Source organism: Pipistrellus kuhlii, unplaced genomic scaffold, assembly GCF_014108245.1.
Source record: "Pipistrellus kuhlii isolate mPipKuh1 unplaced genomic scaffold, mPipKuh1.p scaffold_m20_p_18, whole genome shotgun sequence".
In the NCBI taxonomy this organism is placed as follows: domain Eukaryota; kingdom Metazoa; phylum Chordata; class Mammalia; order Chiroptera; family Vespertilionidae; genus Pipistrellus; species Pipistrellus kuhlii.
The window spans coordinates 1,075,160-1,096,536 of record NW_023425493.1 but is presented as its reverse complement, the minus strand read 5'-3'; the positions used below and the strand labels follow the sequence as shown (position 1 = coordinate 1,096,536).

General features: G+C 51.5%; 1 protein-coding gene across 4 annotated transcripts; it reads left to right on the top strand.

Moving 5' to 3' along the window:
* Nucleotides 1-4,271: 4,271 nt before the first annotated feature.
* TADA1 (transcriptional adaptor 1) lies at nt 4,272-20,070 on the top strand. Of its 4 annotated transcripts, none has more exons than XM_036442435.2 (8): nt 4,272-4,454; nt 7,583-7,674; nt 7,898-7,963; nt 14,061-14,158; nt 15,423-15,632; nt 16,878-17,029; nt 18,226-18,388; nt 18,618-18,776. In XM_036442435.2, exons 1-8 carry the CDS (start codon nt 4,381-4,383, stop codon nt 18,648-18,650), a joined length of 888 nt encoding a protein of 295 aa, XP_036298328.1. In that variant the 5' UTR covers nt 4,272-4,380; the 3' UTR covers nt 18,651-18,776. The 4 variants fall into 4 exon arrangements, with proteins under 4 accessions (XP_036298328.1, XP_045438895.1, XP_036298326.1 ...); XM_036442433.2 differs by lacking the exon at nt 18,618-18,776 and adding an exon at nt 18,790-20,070 and having other exon boundaries at nt 4,273-4,454; XM_045582940.1 differs by lacking the exon at nt 18,618-18,776 and adding an exon at nt 18,790-20,070 and having other exon boundaries at nt 4,405-4,454; nt 15,428-15,632.
* Nucleotides 20,071-21,377: the final 1,307 nt, after the last annotated feature.

The following is a 21,377-nucleotide window of genomic DNA, read 5'->3' as shown; positions in this document are numbered from 1 at the left end:
AGACATGCAAGACAGCTCCTTACTGGGGAGGAAGTCCTAGCTCCCAGTCCCTCGCTCCGTCTGGTCAGGGTGGGGTGGCCGCAGGTGGCCAGGAGGCACTGTTTGGCACAACTGCAGCCGGTACCCCAGGCAGTGAATCACCTCCTGGATTTCAAGCGAGGACCCCCGGCTGAACTTTCCAATATTCACTGTGGCTTCCCCTCCTTCTGGGGGTGACCTGTGAGCCTCGTCTCACCCAGCAGGTCTCCCTCTACCCACAGCAACTCAGTGACGGTGCTTGTCTCCAATCTCTCCCTGCCCCGAGCGCCGAAGGTCTCTCCGTGCTGGACCCCTATCAGGACACAGACACAGTTGTCAGCACCGTGAAGAAGCTCTTTGCCTTCTGAGCAGGGCCAGAGGCCTCAGCCAAGCTTTCCCACTTCCTGTTGGGCTCACTGCTTCCCGGGGGTGGAAAGAAGTCTTTCCGGCGTGTGCAGTGGAATGGCTTGTGTTCTGAGAAGTTTAAAGGACTGTCCCATAACACCTCACCCTTAATGGGAGCTCCCGGCGCCCTCTGCTCTGTCTCATTACAGACTGTCCAGTGTTCTCACTAGTCACAGAGCCAAGGGGGCGTCCCCATCGGGCTCCAGAGTAAGAAGAGGCAACAGAACGTGAGGAGCTACCGTGTTTCCCCGAAAATAAGACATCCTCCGAAAATAAGACCTAGTGCACGGAAAGATAAGACACCCCTGAAAATAAGACCTAGCGCAACTTCGGGAGAAAAAATTAATATAAGACTGTCTTGCAGAAACCGGTTTGGCTCAGCGGTAGAGCGTCGGTCTGCAGACTGACAGGTCCTGGGTTCGATTCCGGTCAAGGGCATGTACATTGGCTGCGGGCACATCCCCAGTATGTGCAGGAGGAGGCTGGTCGATGTTTCTCTCTCATCGACGTTTCTGGCTCTCTATCTCTCTCCCTTCCTCTCTGTAAGAAATCAATAAAATATATATTTTTAAAAAAAAGACTGTCTTATTTTTGGGGAAACAGGGTACTTCTGGGATTCCCTTTGGGGCACTGACTGCTCTGGGGGCCCCAGGCTGTGCCCACGGGCTGTGCCTCCTCATGTCCTCAAGCTCATTCATGGTCCAGCTCTGCCCCTCTTCTTCCCTCAGAGCTGAACAGTAACCCCTACAGCACCTCCAGTCTGTTGATTGTTCTAACGCTAAAGCTCACAGCTGCAACAATACTTATACCTTCTCCTCTAACCGGGGAAAGGAAAATGAAATTCCTGTAGGATAATTTTAAATATATATATATATAAAGAACTAGGTGAGTTAATCTTTGTGGAGTTGTCTGCTTTGTATACATAAAGCCCAAGTAGGTACAGTTGATAGCTTCTGATTATCTGCCATCCCTGTTACAGTTCTCCCAGTAAACGCTTGTTCCTCAATTGGAAGGCTCACAGATCCAGGGAAAATGTTCTGATCACACTAATTACAACCAGGAGGGTATCGAAACATGGTGAAGACTGTGCTCACTTGTCAGTGTTCTTGGGCTGCTAAGTTATCTTCCATTCACCTTCCATTTCTCAGGGTCCTAGAACTTCAGCCACTAAGAGGTTCTAAGAAAGAGGGATACCGTTAACTCATGTGGACTGTTATGGACTGAAGGTGTGGACCCCGCCCAACACCCCCAATTCGTATGTTATTAACCCCAAGTGTGGCTGTGTTTAGCATATTTGGAGATGGGGCTTCTGAGGAAGTAATCAAGGTTAAATGAAGTCATAAGGGTGGGGCCCTGGTACTACAGGATTAGTGTCCTTCCAAGCAGAGACTTTAGAGTGTGCCCCCTAACCCTCACATTGAGGAAAGACAAAGTGAGGGTAGAGATGTGATTGTCTAGATCACATGTGTCAAACACAAGGCCCGCGGGCCAAATCCGTCCCGCCAGGCCTTGCAATGTGGCCCGCACCGCGCTGTCATCACTGCACTCCGCTGCGTTTCCATCACAATGACAGTTTATGACTGTTCAGTAAACCATTTGGCCCGCAATTTAGGCTGGATTTTAGATTTTGGCCCCTTCTCTGATTGAGTTTGACACCCCTAGTCTAGATAATCCAGAAAGGCCTTCAGAAACCAAGTTTGCTGCCACCTTAATTTCAGACTTCCAGCCTCCAGAATTGCGAGCAAATAAATTTATGTTGTTTAAGCCATCTAGACTGTGGAACTTTGTTAATAGCATCCTGAACAAAATAAATATAGCTGTCTCTTGACACTGAGAGGTTAGGGACACTCCCTCCTCCTGCAGTCAAAAATCTGTGTTTAAAATTTGACTCCACACTCAGCTCTTCAAATACCCGAATTCAACCAACTGCAGATTGAAACAGCACTTGGGAATTGGCAGTTGGGAATGTGGCAATACTGTTTTCCAGCCGTGATCGGTTGGATCTGCAGATGTGACACCCGTGGAGACGAAAGGTCAGCTGATTTCCTGAAAAGAGCCTGTGTAGACGTGGACATGTGGTTCAAACCCGAGCTGCTGGAGGGTCAACTACACATACAAAGCTCCAGAGGGTTTAAGCTGGGCCCACGGACAGAGCTTGTTCCAGTCAGACTTTTCACTGCAGCCCTATGTAGTTTATATATTTAGAAACATTGTTCTGAGAAGGGCTGCAAAGCTTCACCAAACTGCCAACAAGGTCCCATAAATAAGGCCCCCCAAAATATTAAGAACCAATTTACCTCCGCTGGTGGTCATAAAATAAACCCGTGTGGTCTCGGGGCGACAGGCCTCTCCCATTGTTTTCAACCATAAATGTCACTATTTCCTAGTACATTCTGCTCTATACTCTTTAACTATATTAAAACTTCTACATCAATACAGATATAGGTGAGAAAGAACATTATATAGTATTGTCTGACATTTTTAATTCTAGCAGACACATATACTTTGAGTGTGAGATATACTATGTAACATAATATAACCATATATATACACACCAGATGTACACATAATAAGATTACAAATTACAGTGAACAGCATAATGATAAGTTCAACAGGGCAACCAGAAGGATCGATGTTTGAAAGCTGGACTGTAGGAAACCTTTCAGGAAGCAGAAACGCTGAGGAAACAGCTCACATGTTTGCTGTCAGGGCTCAGGGAAGGAGGCTAACCAGCTGATGCTAATGAGTGGAGTAAGTCAACCAACATATTTCTGCTTTAGGCAGTGGTTTGTAATTAGGTCTAAAGAACCTAAATAGCCTATCTGGGAGAAATCATCATCATCATAACCACCACCACCAAACTGAGATATCTCACAGCTCCATCAATACCCAATCCTACTGCCCAATACATTGGTGCTTTATAAATACAGAATTGGGAAGAATTCCTCAATGCAGGCGGTTGGGGGTGGGAGAGAAAGGCAAGCTTTTAGGGGATATATAAGTAAAATAGCCGTGTGAAAATAAACCTTTGGGATGGCTTTCCTTTGTGTAGTATTTGTACAGGATTTATAATCCTAAATGAGGCCAAGCTTTATGAATAAAGTTCATTATTGCTTCTAACATAGAATGAATGCGAGCACTCTCGCAACCAGGAATGCGGTCACTGTGCACATTCTATCCATGGGGTATTTAACACGCTGGCATTAGAATTAGGACTAAAGGAACAATGTAACACCAGAGGAAAATACTTGTTATTGTTACTATGTTAAAAAACGCACCTACACTCAAAACTGCAGAGAGAGTATGATTCTAAATTATGGGCGTGGGGGAGAAATCTCTGTTAAAGAGTTTGGTAAAACACACTTTCTTTCTTTCCCTCTTATCCTCGGTGCATTTTCTCCATTTTCCACCATCATTTCATTCGCTCAGCAAAGTTGGTTAGTCAGGCACTGCCCCGGGAAGAGCACACAGCATGGGGTAAAAGGGAACCACCTCTCAGTTAGAGAGGGCGTACACTTAGCAAGATAATCCAACTGAATGGCCTACAGATGCCTGGTGTTCGGCGGAAAATGAAGCGCAGCAAGAAAAGAAAACGGATGCTGCAGTCACTGTTTGATGTGGGGTCTGGGGATAAGACACCAGGTGAAAGGACTGGGCCCTGCGGCTCCCTGAACGCGCGGACGCGCCAGCCCAGCAGGCGGCGCTGCAGCCGCGCCGCGAGGAGCGGTCATGTGATCCAGGGGCGGAGCCGGAGCGCCGAGCGGCCCGCGGATTGGGCCCCGCCCCTTGCCTTCGGACCGGGGGGCAGGCGGGCGGGGCCGACAACCAAACCGACGTCCTCCGCGCGCCGGGGGGCGGGGCGGGCGGGAGCGGCTGGGCCTCGGCGCGAGCTCGCCGCCGCGTTGGTTCTTCGGTTGCGCGGCTGCCGGGCCTGCGGTCGGGCCGGGCGCGGGAGCAATGGCGACCTTTGTGAGCGAGCTGGAGGCGGCCAAGAAGAACCTGAGCGAGGCGCTGGGCGACAACGTGAAACAGTAAGCGGCGCGGCCTGCGGCCTCCGCGCGGGGCTCCGGCCCGACCGCCCAGCCGCCCGGAGCCGCCCCGCCGCCCGGGCCTGGGCCGCCGGCGTCGCGGGCGGCGGGGCCTGTGCGCCGGGCGGGCCGCCGGGCCTCTCGCGCCGCCGGCCGCCTCCCCGGCACCGGGCACCGGGCACCGGGACAGGCCTGCCCTGCGGTGCGGCCGGCGCGGGCGCCCCGAGGGCTTCCTGGAGGCGGAGGCTCTGGGCTGGGGAGGGCCGGGCCTAGGGACGGCCGTTGGGGGCCCTCCGGGCGGCTAACAGCGGTTAGTGGGCTCGTATGGTCAGGCGCTCACGGTGCTGCCTCCGGTAACCTCACCGCAGAGCCGGGAGCCAGGTGCGGTCATTCCCATGGATAGGGGAGAAGATGGCGATCCAGAGAGCTTAGTGACTTCAACCAGAGAGAGAGGCACAGAAAGATTGGCGCCCTCCCTCCGCTTCCTGGCCTGACACCTGACGGCCCGGTGCCCAGCCTCACCTCCCCAGGTCACAGCCGGGGGCCGAGGACATTGTTGGGCCGCTGCTGAACGGGCGAGTGTCAGAACCGGGCGAGTGTCAGAACCGTCATTCAGTCCAGGCGAACAGCGTGGTAGGAGCCGCCTCTGAGATGCTGGGTCTCGTCCAATGGAGTGTCCTGTGCAGACAGGTGCTGAATGTTTGGGGTGACTTGGGCACGTGTTGTTACTTCTCTCCAGGTGTCTCCAGTGCTTCCTAGTCTGACCCACTCAGCCTCGCCTTCAGAGGCCGGCTGGCTTGGTTTTGGTGTTGTTGAGGAAAACAGCCGTTGGGCTGTGGGCATACAGTCAGCATAAGGACCAAGACAGGGTCAGCCTTCGATAGCCAGGGCTGCTGTGTGGGCACAGAGTTTGCAGGTGGACATCCCCGCGGTGGAACCGCTTCCCTGCAGAGCCTCGTCTCGGCTCCGAACCAGCTCCCACGCTCCAGACTGCGTCTGTTTGCATCTTTCTGGTAAACTAGTGATGCAGGTTCCTTGGGTTACTGACCTCTTGTTGGATAGAAGAGGACGGGAAAGAGCTCCATTTCACTTCCTAATTGTTCTTGTCCTTAAGCAAAGAAGGCCTCTGAGCGTCCGTCCACTGTTGGGAAGTTATCAGTACTGAGCGTGTGAAACGTGGTGGCAAACTCTGGAACTAAACGTTTGGCTGTTGAGTGATTGTGACTAAGATTCCATTAAGGCTACATGTTTTCTCTTGGGGGGAAAAAATTTCACTTGAGCCCAGAGCTTTGGCTGCAATTTCATTCATCCATATCCAGTTCCATGCAGACATCATGGCCAGTTCCATGCAGAGATCATGGCCAGTTCCATGCAGAGATCATAGCCAGTTCCATGTAGAGATCATGGCCAGTTCCATGCAGAGATCATGGCCACACACATGAGAGATCATGGCCATGTACATACAGAGACCATGGCCACATGCATTCAGAGACCATGGTCAGGTCTATGCAGAGATCATGGTTAGGTCCAAGCAGAAATCATGGCTAGGTCCGTGCACAGATCATGATGAGGTATGTGCAGAGATCATGCTGAGGCGCCTAGAAGCTAATCGGTGAGCAGGAGAGGCCCTGCTTGGTGCCTACTGAGGCAGTGAGGGCGTTAAACCATCTGGCAGAGAAATCTCTGCTTTTTTTCTCTTCCTGTTAGAAACTCAGATGAGCATTAGAAAGTAAACGAGTGTGAACTGAAAGTGACCATGAGGTATGCACTAACTTTTTAACCTTGTTTGATGAACAAGGAGCAGCTTAAGCACTGAAACGGGATGTAAAGACTCATATATTTTACTTGCTTCAAGCGGTGTTATGTTAGAAAAGGTTGGATCTTCTCTTTTCTACAGTCAACTAGTTATTCTTATGATGGACGGTTTTCACTTTAAAAACCACTAAGTTTCTGACATCTATGGGTGTCTTCTTGGCGGTGAGCCATGTTAGAAACAGCCAGTTAGATGGAAACTGGGCTGCATATGAAAGGAAGAGGTCAGCCGGAAACAGTATTAATGACCGCTCCCTAGCCCGTAAAGCACACACATTTTAATATATAAATCTATTTTGAAATTGAATTTTAGTTTCGGATGTACAGCAGGATGATTTCGTATTTGTAAATATTGCAAAGTGATCACCACAGTAAGTCTACTTGCCATCATTACCATAAATGTGTTGCCCTGGCTGGTGTACTAAGTGGTTAGAGCGGCAGCTCACACATCAAAGGGTCACGGGTTCGAGTCCCAGTCAAGGCTACATACCTGGGTTGCAGGTTTGATCCCCAGTCCCCACGGTTGTGGGAGGGTGTGAAAGGCAACCAATTGATGTGTCTCTTTCACATCAATGCTTTTTTCTCTCTCCTCCTCCTCATCCTTCTCTCTCCCTTCCACTCTCTCCAAAAATCAATGGGAAAAATTTCTTCAGGTGAAGATTAACATACATAAAAAAAGCAACATTTTTTTTTTTCTTGTGGTAAGACCTTTTAAGGTCTCTCTTAGCAGCTCTCAGTATGCAGCAAAGCATTCCTTAGAACCAGTAAAACTTTAACTTCAAATATGAAATGCAGGCTCCTGGAGAGGAGCAGCCTCTTAGAGGGGACAGTGAGGAAGGAAAGGGAAAGCTGTGCTTTTGGCCACTAGCTCACGAGTCTGATTCTGTGACTACCCGTCAGCCCCTTTGACGGAGGACCTTCCTCCTCTGCCCTCCCGTTGGCATTTTGGTTGCCAGGTGTGCCAGTTGGCAGAGGTGGCCACGGCCTGGGGACCAAAAGGGACATGTGTTTCCCACCGTCTGGAGGCGGGAAGTCTGACCTCAAGGGTCAGCAGGGCCGGTTTCTTCTGAGGCCTCTCCCCCGGGCTTGGTGATGGCCATTGTCCGGCGTCACTCTCTGACCTGTCTCTTAAGGACACCAGTCACGGGGGTCAGGGCCCCCCTGACACCGCGGGAACTGAGCTGTCTGCAGGTGTCACTCTCTGGGTGGAGATCAGGGCACTCGCCCTCACACTAGGGAGTAAACTGTCCTGGGGTGGGGCAGTTAGGTGGACTGGGGAAGAAACAGCCTGTGGCTCTTCACACTTCCCGCCCCTGCAGGTACTGGGCCAACCTGAAGCTGTGGTTCAAGCAGAAGATCAGCAAAGAGGAGTTTGACCTGGAAGCTCACAGACTCCTCACGCAGGATAATGGTAAACAGCCACCCACCGGGGGTTCCAGGTTTCCAATAAATTAGTCTTTTCACTTAAAAAGTAGTTTGATTTTAGTGGCATATAAGGTCGTTTTCATAATGTGGACGTTTAAAATTAAGTGTAAAGAATGGCAGAATGGGGGATATCAAAACCCCTTAAAAGCCGCACTGAAGTAGGGGCTTCCTTGGTGGTAAATATGGTGTATTTACTCCTCTCTTTGCAGTGCATTCTCACAACGAGTTCCTCCTGGCCATCCTCACGCGGTGCCAGATTTTGGTGTCTACCCCAGGTAAGGGAGCCACAACATGCCCAAGACCCTGGCTTCAGCTTCCAGAAACAGGCATGTGTGTCTGCGAGCGACATGTCCTCTGGGCTGGGGGGGGGGGGGGGGGGTTGCTGGTGCAGGTTCCTTATGACCACGTGAAAGCAGCGCTCTCCCTAGACTCAGCACCTTCGGTCACGACTCCCCACCCGCTGGACTTCACACCCGGAAGTTGTATGAGAGGGGAAGGGCTGAGTGGCCAGGATGAAGAGGTGAAGGCCAGTGCAGGGAGGGCAGCGGGGTTCGCATAGATGGAGGGAGTGGGGATCACAACCTGTGGGGAACCTGGGCTTCCACTTGTGAGATACTGGCATCTGGGAGGTAGGTTCGAGCTTCCACGTGTGTGTTTGACCGATTATTGGTGAAAAACAAAGGGTCCTGACCGCAGCCTGTTAGGAGGTTGAACTAGACAGGTGTTGATAGAAACGCCCACCCCTGTATCCCTAAATGCTTGGAGCTTAAGTGGTACAAGCCACCTCTTTCAGCCATCTTGTTTTAATCAACTAGTCCAAAACAAATGATTGATTACATGCAAAATTTGCCCCATGATAAAACTTAGCCTGGGCTCTTGTTTAAAAGTGCATTCTTAGGTACCTCCTGCTGTCACTAAGTTGAGTTTTTTTTAAAAGGCCTATGGAGAGATGCTGATGATCACGTATTAAAAGCCCATAGTTACCTAGAAATGGCCGGTTTTTGTATCATCCAGCCCTGTGCCAACCCTACTGTGTGATGAAGAATTCAGAAAAGGTCTCCTGGAGCCCAGTTCCTCCAAGAAGTCCCCATTGCTGCATCCCTGGCCCTCCCTGCCCTCCCTGCACGGGCTCACAGTGTCAGGTTTCTGTGTTCTGTTCAGCTGAGAGCGGACTTTGGCGGGTGGATCACAGAGGTAATCCACTGCCCTGTGAAAGGCTGACTTGATCAGAGAACCGGCACCGCGAGGATAAGATCTTACTTTTGAGCGTTCTGTGAGGCTCCATGCGCCCAGGAGATAAGCGATCTGAAGTAAAAACCCTGGTTGAGTGGAGCCCTGGGTACGGTTTAGCTTAGAGAAAGGAGTTAATTATCGGATGGTCTTAGCTTTAATTTGTAAAATAGAGACAGTGATGTCGAACCTACGGGATAAATAAATAAATAAATAAGCAGCCCAAGCCGGTTTGGCTCAGGGATAGAGTGTCGGACTGCGGACTGAAAGGTCCCAGGTTCGATTCCAATCAAGGGCACATGCCCAGGTTGTGGGCTTGATCCCCAGTGGGGGGCGTGCAGGAGGCAGCCAATCAGTGATTCTCTCATTATTGATGTTTCTCTCTTCCTCTCCCTTCCTCTCTGAAATCAATAAGAATATATTTAAATAAATAAGCAGATGAAATAACAAGTAAAAAGGTGCTTTTAAAAATACAAAATGCCTGTGCCCTAGCCAGTTTGGCACAGTGAGTAGAGTGTCTGCCTGTGGACCAAAGGGTTCCGGGTTCGATTCTGGTCAAGGGCACATACTTTGGTTGTAGGCCTGGGCCCTAATGTGGGCTCATCAGGAAATAACCAATCAGTGTGTTTCTCTCACATTGATGTTTCTCTGTCTTTTTCTTTCTCTTCCGCTCTCCCTAAAAATCAATGAAAAAATATCTTTGGGTAAGGATGAATACACAAAAATCCACAAAAATGCTTAGCAAATATGGAGAGTTATTAATAAGTATAGCTGGTTGACCTGAATTAAATAAAACCTTTTTAATGAGCAGTTGAATGTTTATTATTGGCTAACCTATCTAATGAAAGAGTAATATGCAAATTGACTGTCACTCCAAGACACAAGATGGCCACCCCCATGTTGTCAAAGATGGCTGCCCCTATGTAGACTCAAGATGGCCGTCATAGGACGGCCTGCAGGGGAGGGCATTTAGGGGTCACCAGGCCAACAGAGGAGAGCAGTTGGGAGGGCCCCAGGCCTGCAGGGGAGGGTAGTTGTGGGCAGTCAGGCCTGCAGAGAGGGCAGTTGGGGGTGACCAGGCCTACCGGGAAGGGCTGTTGGGGGACCAGGCCTGTAGTAGAGGACAGTTACAGGGGACCCAGGCCTGCAGGGGAGGGCAGTTGGGGCCAACCAGGCCATCAGGGGAGGGCAGTTAGGGGTGACCAGGATGGCAGGGGAGGGCTGTTAGGGGCAATCTGGCTGGCTGGGGAGCAGTTAGGCATTGATCAGGCTGGCAGGGGAGTGGTTAGGGGGTGATCAGGCTGGCAGGCAGAAGTGGTTAGGGGCAATCAGGCAGAGGCAGGCGAGCCGTTGGCTGGTTGCCCCCAACTGCCCTCCCCTGCCAACCTGGTCCCCACCCCCACCCCCAACTGCTGGATTGTGAGAGGAATGTCCTCCCTTGCTGGTCTGGTCACCCCTAATTTCCCTCCCCTGCTGGCCTGGTTGCCCTCAACTGTCCTCCCCTGATGGCCTGGTCCCCCCCAGCTGGATTGTGAGAGGGATGTCCAACCACCCGTTTAGGCCCGATTCCATCGGGATCCCAGATTGGAGAGGGTGCAGGCTGGGCTTAAGGTCCCCCACCATGCCCCCTGCATGAATTTCATGCACCGGGTCTCTGGGTTTGTTTGTTTTTTAGATTAATACATTTATTCCAAATAATTAACAAATTAAAAATAAAGTTAAACTTATCCAAGCCAACTCATAAATTCTTTAAATCTTTTGAACAAAATGTACAACCCAAAACATCACACTGTGGTGGGAATAACTTCGGAGAGGTAGAGAAAGGAATATATATGGGTTGTGGAACAGAGAATAAATCCAATCTCAGAACAAGTTTCAGATCTTCTGCCTCTTCAGAACAGAAATGACTGCTATGCAATTTAACCCAAAGTATTACTGCATCACAATACAATAAACAAAGATAGTTTTTAGATAAGTGAAGAAACATTTGGAATCTGACAGATTATTTCTCCATCAACACCCAAAATATATTTTCTCAAAATGAAATTACTTAATAATGGCCAGCAACAAAGAGAGGATTTCTCTTACAAGTAAAATACAGAAACCTGGGTCTGCACCGACAGCCTGCAGGTGGCGGTCTGTATCCCGGCTGGCAGGAAAGGGCAGTTAATAACTGTGTAGAGCGGCTGCAGTGGGCTGGACATTCACGTGCGTCACGTTAATCCCCACAGCAACTCGCCAGGGGCGTTTGAGCCTCTTTTTATAGATGAGGAGACACACCTCAAAACAAGAAAATTAGCTCCCAAGGCCCCACCTAGGAGCACATGTGAGTGGCTCCCAGCAGCCGCCCCGCAGATCCTGTCCTCGCTGCCTGTCGTCATGTTGGTTTCTCACCCAGAGCATCTGGCCGCAGGGCGCAGCGTCACCGTCACCTGAGGTCCAGGTTGGCTGATCTTCCCACATGAGGTCTGGGTGCCGCGATGACTTCCCAAACAGTTCTTTCTAACCCAAGGAGCTGGAGGATTTTTCCCCAAAGCTTTAAAAACTCATCCTTCTCTCCCAGGCAGTGTGGCTCAGTGGTTGAGCATCAGCCCATGAACCAAGAGGGTTGCAGGCCCCACCCCCAGTATGGGGCATGCAAGAGGAAGCCAATGGACATACCTCTCTCATCAGTGTTTCTATCGCTGTATCCCTCTCCTTTCCTCTCTCTAAATTCAACAAAAACGTATTTTTAAAAATAAAAATATAAAAAATAAAGATAAAAAATAAGAAAAAATGTAAAAACAGAAAACTAAAAACTCATTCTTCCAAATGCATCAAAATGGAAATCATGTTTTGCTAGGATGATGGGTGGTTTTATTTTTCTCTTACAAAATTTAGAGGATATTTTTTCAAGTGAGTTACAGTGAGCTTGTATTACTTTGTTTTTCATTAACACTAAACAATATGTCGATGGCTAAAGAGGATATGCAGAAGGTCTTACTATGAGAAGCTTCTTCCCACCCTCACCCTGTTCTCAGAGACAGCTATGCCTGTTTTCTGTCCTGGGCCCTCAGTAGCTCCTCATACAGATCCTTCTCTCTCTCTCTCTCGATACACTGATCTTACACATGTTTCATCATCTCACTACCCTGTGTTTTGTGAGATTTCCTCAACTCCTTTCAGCCTTTCTGTCTCATGCATCCCTTAATTCAGCATTTCCATAGGACCTTCTTTTGTTTTGTGGGTATGTGACTGCTCAGACTTCTCTGAGGACACCAGCTAGGAGTGACTTGAGTTCTCTGTAGCCTGGAACCTTTACCTCTCAATCCTCTATTTTTCGTTTGCTTAACTTGGCCTTTCTTTTTTTTAAAATATATTTTATTGATTTTTCACAGAGAGGAAGAGAGAGGGATAGAGAGTTAGAAACATCGATGAAAGAAACATTGATCAGCTGCCTCCTGCACACCCCCTACTGGGAATGTGCCTGCAACCAAGCCCTTGACCTGAATGGAACCTGGGACCTTTCAGTCCGCAGACCAACGCTCTATCCACTGAGCCAAACCGGTTTTAGCATTAACTTGGTCTTTCTTAAGGTGCTCCGGGTAGATGATTGTCAGACGTCGGGGGCTTCATAGTTAAGAATGGGCTTCTTCCTGAGTTGCCAGCATGCAGCCCCGCTGCTTTAGTAAACCCCGGAGATGCTGTCCTGTGACCTGCGCCCTCGTGCTCCCCCCTGTGTCAGGTACCGCGTGGATGCGGTGAGCAGGGCTGGCCTCTGGCAGTGGGCTAGGCAGCTGTCTGAACAGGGCACCCTGCGTTCTGCTCTTACTGAGCCCGCTGGGTAGGGAAGGGTTTGTGTGGATGACCTTTGCCTGTAGACCTTCCACAGATGGCATTACGGGTCCCTCCTGGTGCCCGCTGCACTCACCTTCTCCGAATCCAGATCCTTCCGGGTTTCTCCTGGGCAGGTTGACTCCCACCTCATTGCCCTGCCTGTGAGGAGGTCCATGGTGTTGGTTTGCTAGCTGGTCATGGCCAACTCGTATCTGCTCTGTCAGCCCGCACCTTCCAGCCCACTGGAAACCTGTCGAGATCTCATCTTGTCCCCTGCTCATTGTCCTCTTTGTCTGCTATTTGGCGGGCCCTTACTTCCCTCTGTTGCCATTCTTAGCAGGTCCTGAAGGAAAGCAGGTTAGCACACATGCTCAGTCCCCATTCTGAGCTAGAAAACCCTGCTCTGCTTCTGTGATATGCTGCAGGGACAGCACCTGATGGTCCTCCCTCTGTGACACGGCTGCAGGGACGGTAGCTGACTGTCCTCCCTCTGTGACACAGCTGCAGGGAGAGCAGCTGATGGTCCTCCTTCTGACACGGCTGCAGGGACGGCAGCTGATGGTCCTCCCTCTGTGACACGGCTGCAGGGACAGCAGCTGACGGTCCTCCCTCTGTGACACGGCTGCAGGGACAGCACCTGATGGTCCTCCCTCTGTGACACGGCTGCAGGGACGGTAGCTGACTGTCCTCCCTCTGTGACACGGCTGCAGGGATAACACCTGATGGTCCTCCTTCTGACACGGCTGCAGGGACGGCAGCTGACGGTCCTCCCTCTGTGACACGGCTGCAGGGAGAGCACCTGACAGTCTTCCCTCTGTGGTCCTCCCTCTGTGACATGGCTGCAGGGACAGCAGCTGATGGTCCTCCCTCTGTGATCCTCCCTCTGTGACATGGCTGCAGGGACAGCACCTGACGGTCCTCCCTCTGTGATCCTTCCTCTGTGACATGGCTGCAGGGAAAGCAGCTGATGATCCTCCCTCTGTAGTCCTCCCTCTGTGACACGACTGCAGGGACAGCAGCTGACAGTCCTCCCTCTGTGACACGGCTGCAGGGACAGCACCTGATGGTCCTCCCTCTGTGGTCCTCCCTCTGTGACACGGCTGCAGGGACAATGGCTATGGTGTGGAAAACCAAGCTGTCATCCTGAGAGTAATTTTGGTTACAGCTAGAAAAGGAAGTGGAGGGAAAAACAGAGAAAGATGTGAATTTATTTTTTATTTACTTATATTATTTGAGCATTCCATACTTTTTTTTAGCCCAAAATGAAAACACTTTGCAATTCCCGACTGCTTACTTCCTCTCACGTCCTTATTTCCTGTCTCCTAGAGGGTGCCGGCTCCTTGCCCTGGACGGGGGGCTCCGCAGCCAAGCCCGGGAAGCCGAAGGGGCGGAAGAAGATGTCTTCTGTGCGCCAGAAGTTTGATGTAGGTTGTTCGTCAGCAGGTCTGGGTCACTGCTGGTTTGTTTTAAATGAATGTGAAGTCACTGGTGATAGAGTTGGAAAAAATGGGGGTATCCTGGGGGGGAAAGGTGTCACCGTTTGTGAAGTTGGTGCCTGGATTTTTCTAGTCCTGGTTTGTTATTGCATAACCATTATCGTTCTCAATAGCATCGGTGATTTTTCAGTGGTTTGGAAGCTGTGCCTGTTCCTTCTCTGCAGTGTTTCTCCGAGGGACTTGTGTCCCACGGGGCAGGGGGCCTGCAGGCTGCAGGGCAGGGGCCTGGCTTGCCCAGCAGCCGAGCTGTGGGTCAGCAGAGGAGTCTCAGGGGCGCTTGGCTGTAGAATTGGTACAGTTTTAGAGTAACTGGCTTTTCCTGAGGGAACGGTTTCCTAGAAGTCTCCTGGCTCTCGGTGCTGACGGGGAGGCGATAGCTCTGGGTTAGCACCACAAGCACCGACCGCCTCTGCTGTTTGAGGTCTGCAGCATTCAGTCTCGGGCATCGGCCCGGGGGCCTCCTGTTGATGCACATGCTGGATGTATAGTGCAGTGTTTCTGGAAAACGGGGAAAAGCAGGTGTCACTTTTCTAATACAAACGTCAAAAGTAATAGCTACAAAGTATTGCATGTTGGGCTTAAACACAAGCTGCTAGGGGGCCGGCTCTGGTGATGACGGAGAATATAAAGGGCTCTCAGCATCTCCCAGAGCACGGCTGAGGTTTTATGAGCAGAAGAAAGACAGAAAAACGACTTTAAGTAATGAGTGTGGCGGCGTCTTGGGAATCGCAAGGAGAAGGCAGTAGGAATAAGTATTATAGTTCCAGGACACTGCACAGCACTGTCTCGGAGCGCTGGCTGTCAGCCTGTCCTGCGGGGTAGTCAGACTTCCCAGGCTTACAAAGGAGTGACTGCCTGACACTTTCAGCACCTGCCTGCTTCATGTACACTCAACGCGCTCTCACTGTTTTAAATAGTTTTAAACCTTCTTTTGGATGGTTACTCCAGCCCAGAGCCGTGTGCTCTGTGGTTACAGAGACGCTAATCATTACAAGCCACACCTCCGTTCTTTCCAGGAAACACGCGTGAGCCTGACTATTTGTGCACGACGCGTGCTTTTTGGTTTTCACCTGGTGGTGTGGTCCTGGCGGCATGGCTCTGTGGGCCGTGCAGTCCAGGACGTTGGTTACTCTTGTTTGCGTCTCCTTCCTCGCCACTGTAATGAATAACTTTGAAAGGTTTTCTTACTCAGCACAGATTCCAGCCTCAGAACCCCCTCTCGGGAGCCCAGCAGTTTGTGGCAAAGGATCCCCAAGATGACGATGACTTGAAACTATGTTCGCACACAATGATGCTGCCCACGCGGGGCCAGCTGGAGGGGCGGATGATCGTGACGGCGTACGAGCACGGCCTGGACAACGTCACGGAGGAGGCCGTGTCCGCGGTGGTCTACGCCGTGGAGGTGGGTGTGCTGGGCAGAAACGGGCTGCATGTGGGGAGCTTGTGTGAGAAAAGAGCCCACACGTCACTGATCTCAGAATTGTCAGCGTTCACGTGGTTTTCTTCTGCGGGAGAAACGCACCGCACTCTGGCCAGTGCCTTCGCTTTACAGCAAGCTTCGCGGAGGACGTGTCTGAGCCCATGTGTCCTCTGTCACAGGGAGCGGTTTCTAAGGGGCAAGTGAGATCGTCGCTTGCCTGGCCTCAAGAGAGCTCGACGCGGCCTCTGCACAGTGGTCCCTGTCGCAGATGCTCCGTCATGCACTCGGTTTTTCACATTGTTACTGGGGAGCGTCCCCAGGCCTGGCGTGCACAGGGGCTCCAGGGACGCTGATCACCTGGCACTTTCCTGGGTCTCCCTTCCTCACCCGACCTCAGAGATTTAAATTACAAACATGACAGTGAGCTCCGGGTGCGGAAATTGTAAACTGCACCGTGAGCTCCTGATGGAGAGGCTCTCACTGGTATCGCTGAAATGCCACCCCTGGTCCCGATAACAAGGCAGGCGAAGGGACAGCCGGCCTTTTTCGTAGGTGGCTTTCATAAGGTGAAGGGATGGAACCCGAATTTCCTGTGTCCCTGTGTTTACATCGCTCTGAGAGAGCCCCAGTTCTCTTCAGGGGAGGGGCTCAGAGGATTGGGCACTGTAACCCAAAAGTCCCAGAGCCTGAAACTTAAGTTTTAAGGTGTGTTGCCTCTTTTTAAAGAAAATTACTTATTTTTGTGCTTTTATTTAAAGCTATCTGAAAATCATTTAAAAAAATTTTTTTTATTGATTTCAGGGAGGAGGGGAGAGGGAAAGGGAGAGAGAGAAATTTCAGTGATGAGAGAGAATCATTGATCGGTTGCATTCTGCACGCCCCCTACTGGGGATCCAGCCTGCATCTCGGGCACGTGCCCTGGCCAGGAATTGTACCATGACCTCTCCTTGTTTATAGGTCGAAGATCAACCACTGAGCCACACCAGTTGGGCTGAAAATCATTTTTGAGAGGAGCAAATTTAGAGATAGGAAACCTTTTATATTCTATGTAGAACAAGCCCCTCTCTCCCTCCTGGCCCCTCCGGTCTGGCTCCTCGGTGAACCTCGCAGGGTCCAGCACGGGCACGCACCCATCCCATCCTGCGTCCGTGAGCGTGAGCAGCTCAGGGAAGCCTGAGGATTTCCTCTTAAACGGGACTTCATGCTGTTTTTCTTCTGTTTTTACAGAATCACCTTAAGGACATACTGGCATCGGTTGTGTCCAGAAGGAAAGCATATCGAGTGCGAGATGGTCACTTTAAGTACGCCTTTGGCAGTAACGTGACCCCCCAGCCGTACCTGAGGAACAGCATCGTGGTGTACAACAGCCTAATAGAAAGGTGTGTTCCTGCGGCGACGCTGCTGTGTGTGTGTGCACCACCTGCCCGTCAGATAGCGGGTGGTGTGGCCTGAGAGCAGAACAGTTTTACTTTATTGTGTTGTTCATCCGCCCCTTTCCACAAATTCTGTCCGGATTGAAAGCCTTTGGGAAGGAAAGACACTGTCTCCTTGTGGGAACGGAAGTGACTGCATTCTGCAAGTGCTGGGCGTGGTGTGTCTGGTCCTGTGGACTGAGAGAGGTTTGGGAGAAGCTGATTGGGGAGGCGGATCGATACAGGCCCAGGGGGCGGAGGGAGGTGGGACAGATGGGGAGGGAGGGAGAAGTGGGGGGAGAGACAGTGTTGGGGCCACAGGGAGGGGCTGCCTCCGAGGACCTGGGCTGCAGCTTCTCAGCCCAGCTCACAACCTGGGGAGGTGGCGATCAGTTCTGTCTCCTGCAGGCCTGTGTTTGAGATTTCTGGTTCTCATTTAAGTCATTCTAGAGAAAACAAACCGAAAAGGGGGCTCCTGCAGGGGTGAATTCTGGGGACAGCATCCCTGACTTGCCAGGTGCCTGCCCGCCTCTCCCCTATGCAGTCACCGGGCGTGTTTCCGGACCAGGCTGCCTCTGTCTGGGCCATGCTGTCCTCCACTCGCCTCCTGAGTGTGGCTTCAGCCAGCGTGTTCTGTCGCACGGGGGCTGCTGTGTTCTGGTGCAGACTCTGCCCAACTTCCCACCATGGTGCCTGGGCCCTGGGAACGGCCACATGGGCTGGTTTCCCCAGGGGCTTGCCTTTGGCCTTGGCCGCCCGGCCATGTCTTCTGGCGGTTCTTCGGGATCCTTTTGGTTCCAGCATATCCGCCTTCCTCTCCAAGTCGGCGCTTTGTTTCCTTTTCCTTGGATGAAGGTCTATTATGTTTTTTCAACTAGAAGCTCTTTAAGGGCAGGGAACAATCTTGGCCTTGTATCTGGAGTGTACTGAATATTTTAATATTGTGGAGGGAGGGGGTTGCTCTACATTTTGTTTCCTGCATGCCAGATGGGCTGCCTTAAAAAATGACAATTCTGCACTTTGTATATGCACTCACTAAAAAATAGCTGGCTTCCTACTTCCCTTTCAGGTCTTTTTATAGGTGCATTCCTGCGCCTGTTCCTAGTCCCGCCGTTAGGGGTCCCTTGGAGTTGCGGTGTGTTCCTAACGTCCTCTGTTTTCAGCCCGCCAGCCCTTCCTGCCTCCTGTGTCGGCCAGAACTCAGCGGCCCAGCCGCACCCCGACGACGCGGAGCAGCAGGCCGCGCTCCTGCTGGCGTGCTCCGGGGACACCCTCCCCGCGCCCCTGCCTCCTGTGAACATGCATGACCTTTTTGAAGCTTTGCAGGTAACTGCTCCGGAGGTTTTCCTGGGGTGATGGGTGGCATGCGGGAGCTTGCCCACTTCCGGCCTTTCGTTCTCAGTTTGGGCTGTTTACTGTTAAAGCCATTCATCCCCCCTCACTTTCAAGTCCTGGGCCCGAGTCCGTCCTGATTTCTCGCCCATCTGCACACCTCCCCAATGAGAAAGAAAAGGGGCGGGGGGGGAAACACCCTTGTTCCCTATTTCTATTTCAGAACCTTGTTATTTCCTGTTTTGTTTTTTTTTAGTTGGCTTGGGATTCGTTAGGTTCTGTCTGGAAGTTTATACGTTGTGTCTTTTGTGTGAGTGTTTTGTGGATCTAAACCTTTTCCGTGTTAGAAAAGTCCGTGTCCTGGGTGTAATGGAGACCCATCCTGTTCGATGCAGGTGCACAGGGAAGTCATTCCCACGCACACGGTGTACGCGCTCAACGTGGAGAGGGTCATCACGAAGCTCTGGCACCCCACCCACGAGGAGCTGCGGCAGGACCAGGTGCACAGGCAGCGCCTGGCCGCCAAGGAGGGGCTGCTGCTCTACTGAGGCCTCTGCTCGCCGGTCACGCCGCAGACTGCTCACTGGGCACGGAGGCCCCGGGTCCACACTTCAGCCTGGAGTGGACAGTGTAAATATAGCCTTTCCTATGGAAATGGGACATTGAGTACATTCTGTGTTGCTACTGTGAAGCCGTTGGTAGAATTCTGACTTCGTGAGGGACACGTGTGTGGACGTGTCCCCGTAGGGTGGGCGCTGGGGAAGTGGCCTGCAGGTGCCGGGCCCTCTGGTCTGCAAGTCAGGTAATGACCTCCTAGAACAAGGACGCTCGCTGTTAGAACGTTGCCCCTGTGACCTGCAGGACACCTGTGTGCTCAGTGGCATCCTCTGCTCAGTGTCCGGCAGCCCAAGTTCCCGTCGGACTCGGAGAGAATCGTGCTCTTGGAATTTGGTTGAAATAACCTGCAGTGTTAAGAATCAGATACCTCCCTTAGTGACCAGTTTAATTTTCAACAGATGTCCTTTAGGCAGCTCCCTACAAATCATTACCCCTCCATGGACGATATGGCTCAGACAGGCTGTGCTACCGGACAGAAACTCCACAACAGACACTTAGAAGGAATTGGTTAACCTCATGGAATGTCTCCTGTAACTCACATTCCCTCCATTCAGTTCATATTCCCAGACGTGAAAATAATTTTCATTTGGCAGTGTTACAACCAGGGTTGTTTTTTAGAGACATATTGCCTTTTACTCGAGATAGGATTGGTGGAGATGCAGTTGACTCCTGAACGGTGTGGGTGTTAGGGACACCAACCCCCAGCGCAGTCAGATACTCACACCTTGTGACGTCCCAAAACTTAAGCTTAGCTGTCCCTCAGTGTCTGAGAGGGATTGGTTCCTGGACTCCCCGCTGATGCCAAAACCCTCAGATGCTCAGGTCCCTGTCACATGGCGTGGAACGTCTGTAGACTCCCAACCGCGACCTTACGTCGTGCAGGTGTTCCCGGGGGAAATTCGTGTATCCGCGGCCCCGCAGCTTACACCTGTGCTGTTCGGGGTCGGCTGCATTAGGACGGGTTCTGTGGTTAGTAGCGTGTAAATATGTACATATGGGAAGCTGGCTGTGTTTGATTTTGTACTTTAAATGTGACAAATAAAACTTTTGGGAGAAAAGTGTTTGTTTATTAAATAGATAAGGGACCCTGCCTCATGCAGAAACACGAAAAGCCCTGTGGTGAGACCTTAGCAAAACATGTCAGAGAATGTTCTAGAGGGAAAGATTAAGGCATGCCATCTCTTCCTTCTGTGGTCTGTAGATTAAACAAGACTGAAAGGAAACAGCTGAGTTTCAGTCGCTGGCCCAAGTCAGAAAAGCCCTTTGAACTTAGAGATGAGCGAATACTGGAGTCGAGGGGTGTAGAGGAACTTGAACCAGTGTCTGACAAAACGTTTTGGACTCCACACACCTGGGCCTCAGCGCTACGGGTGTTCCACGTTGTGGGTTTTCCGGGTGCAGAGGCCACCAGGCTCGTCGAGAGGCTGGATTCATCTCTGCTCTTGGACCCGCGTAAGTCCCTACAGTCGCCGGCTCCTTGGACCAGTGGACTTCCTGTGTGGACTCCCTGTTTGGGGCCGGAAGGGAGGAAGAACGGTGCTGAGAGCCCCTGAGAAGTGTGAGCAGGTGGAGCACTGAGGCTGCGGCCACTGCAGGCTGCCCCAGGACCCAAGTGCTTCCTGCTAACCATCCCCTTGAGAAATGCCTCCAGGGGGAAATGCTTCACACTTAGAACAAAACTCTTTTCCTGCAGGAACCTCCACAGCCGTGTTAGCTGCAGGTTCCCTCGGGCCCACCCTGCTCTCCTGGCTGGAAGAGCTCAGCACGTGCCCATCACCCTGAGCACCCACCACTGACCGGCCAAGCACGGCTCTCTTCACGGCACCCGTCACCTTGGCAACCGCTTACTGAGTGGTCGCTCCTGAGTAGTGAGACCTGTTCCCCATGGCATGGACCCCCTCGCCGAGGTGCCTCCGGGACATAAAGTCAGGACAAGGACGCCTGGTTTTAGGGTCGCGCCTGCTGTGGCCAACAGATTGGTTCAGAACTTAACTCTGATGGCGTAAAGGGAAATGTGGTCCAGATTATTCTTGGAAAGTAGACAACTTACTCATTGAATTCATGGGCGGGGCTGATTTTACTAAACATGCACCAGGGAAGAGCACATGGAGGGCTTGCCACACTTTCCTGTTTAAAAGGAACACTTTCTGTTGGTTAGCGTGCTGGCACATTTTCACTCAATACCCACACCCCTAACTACTTCCTTCCTGACTCTGGTAACGTACCACCCCTCACAGCGCCAAGACAGGACTGAGGGGAAAGCCATTTATGCCACCCCCCCACCCTTTTAAAACTACACACGTGCTCTCCTCTGTAAAGACACGTTACTGATATGCCATCCCACGAACAGACCCTGTGGATCCAA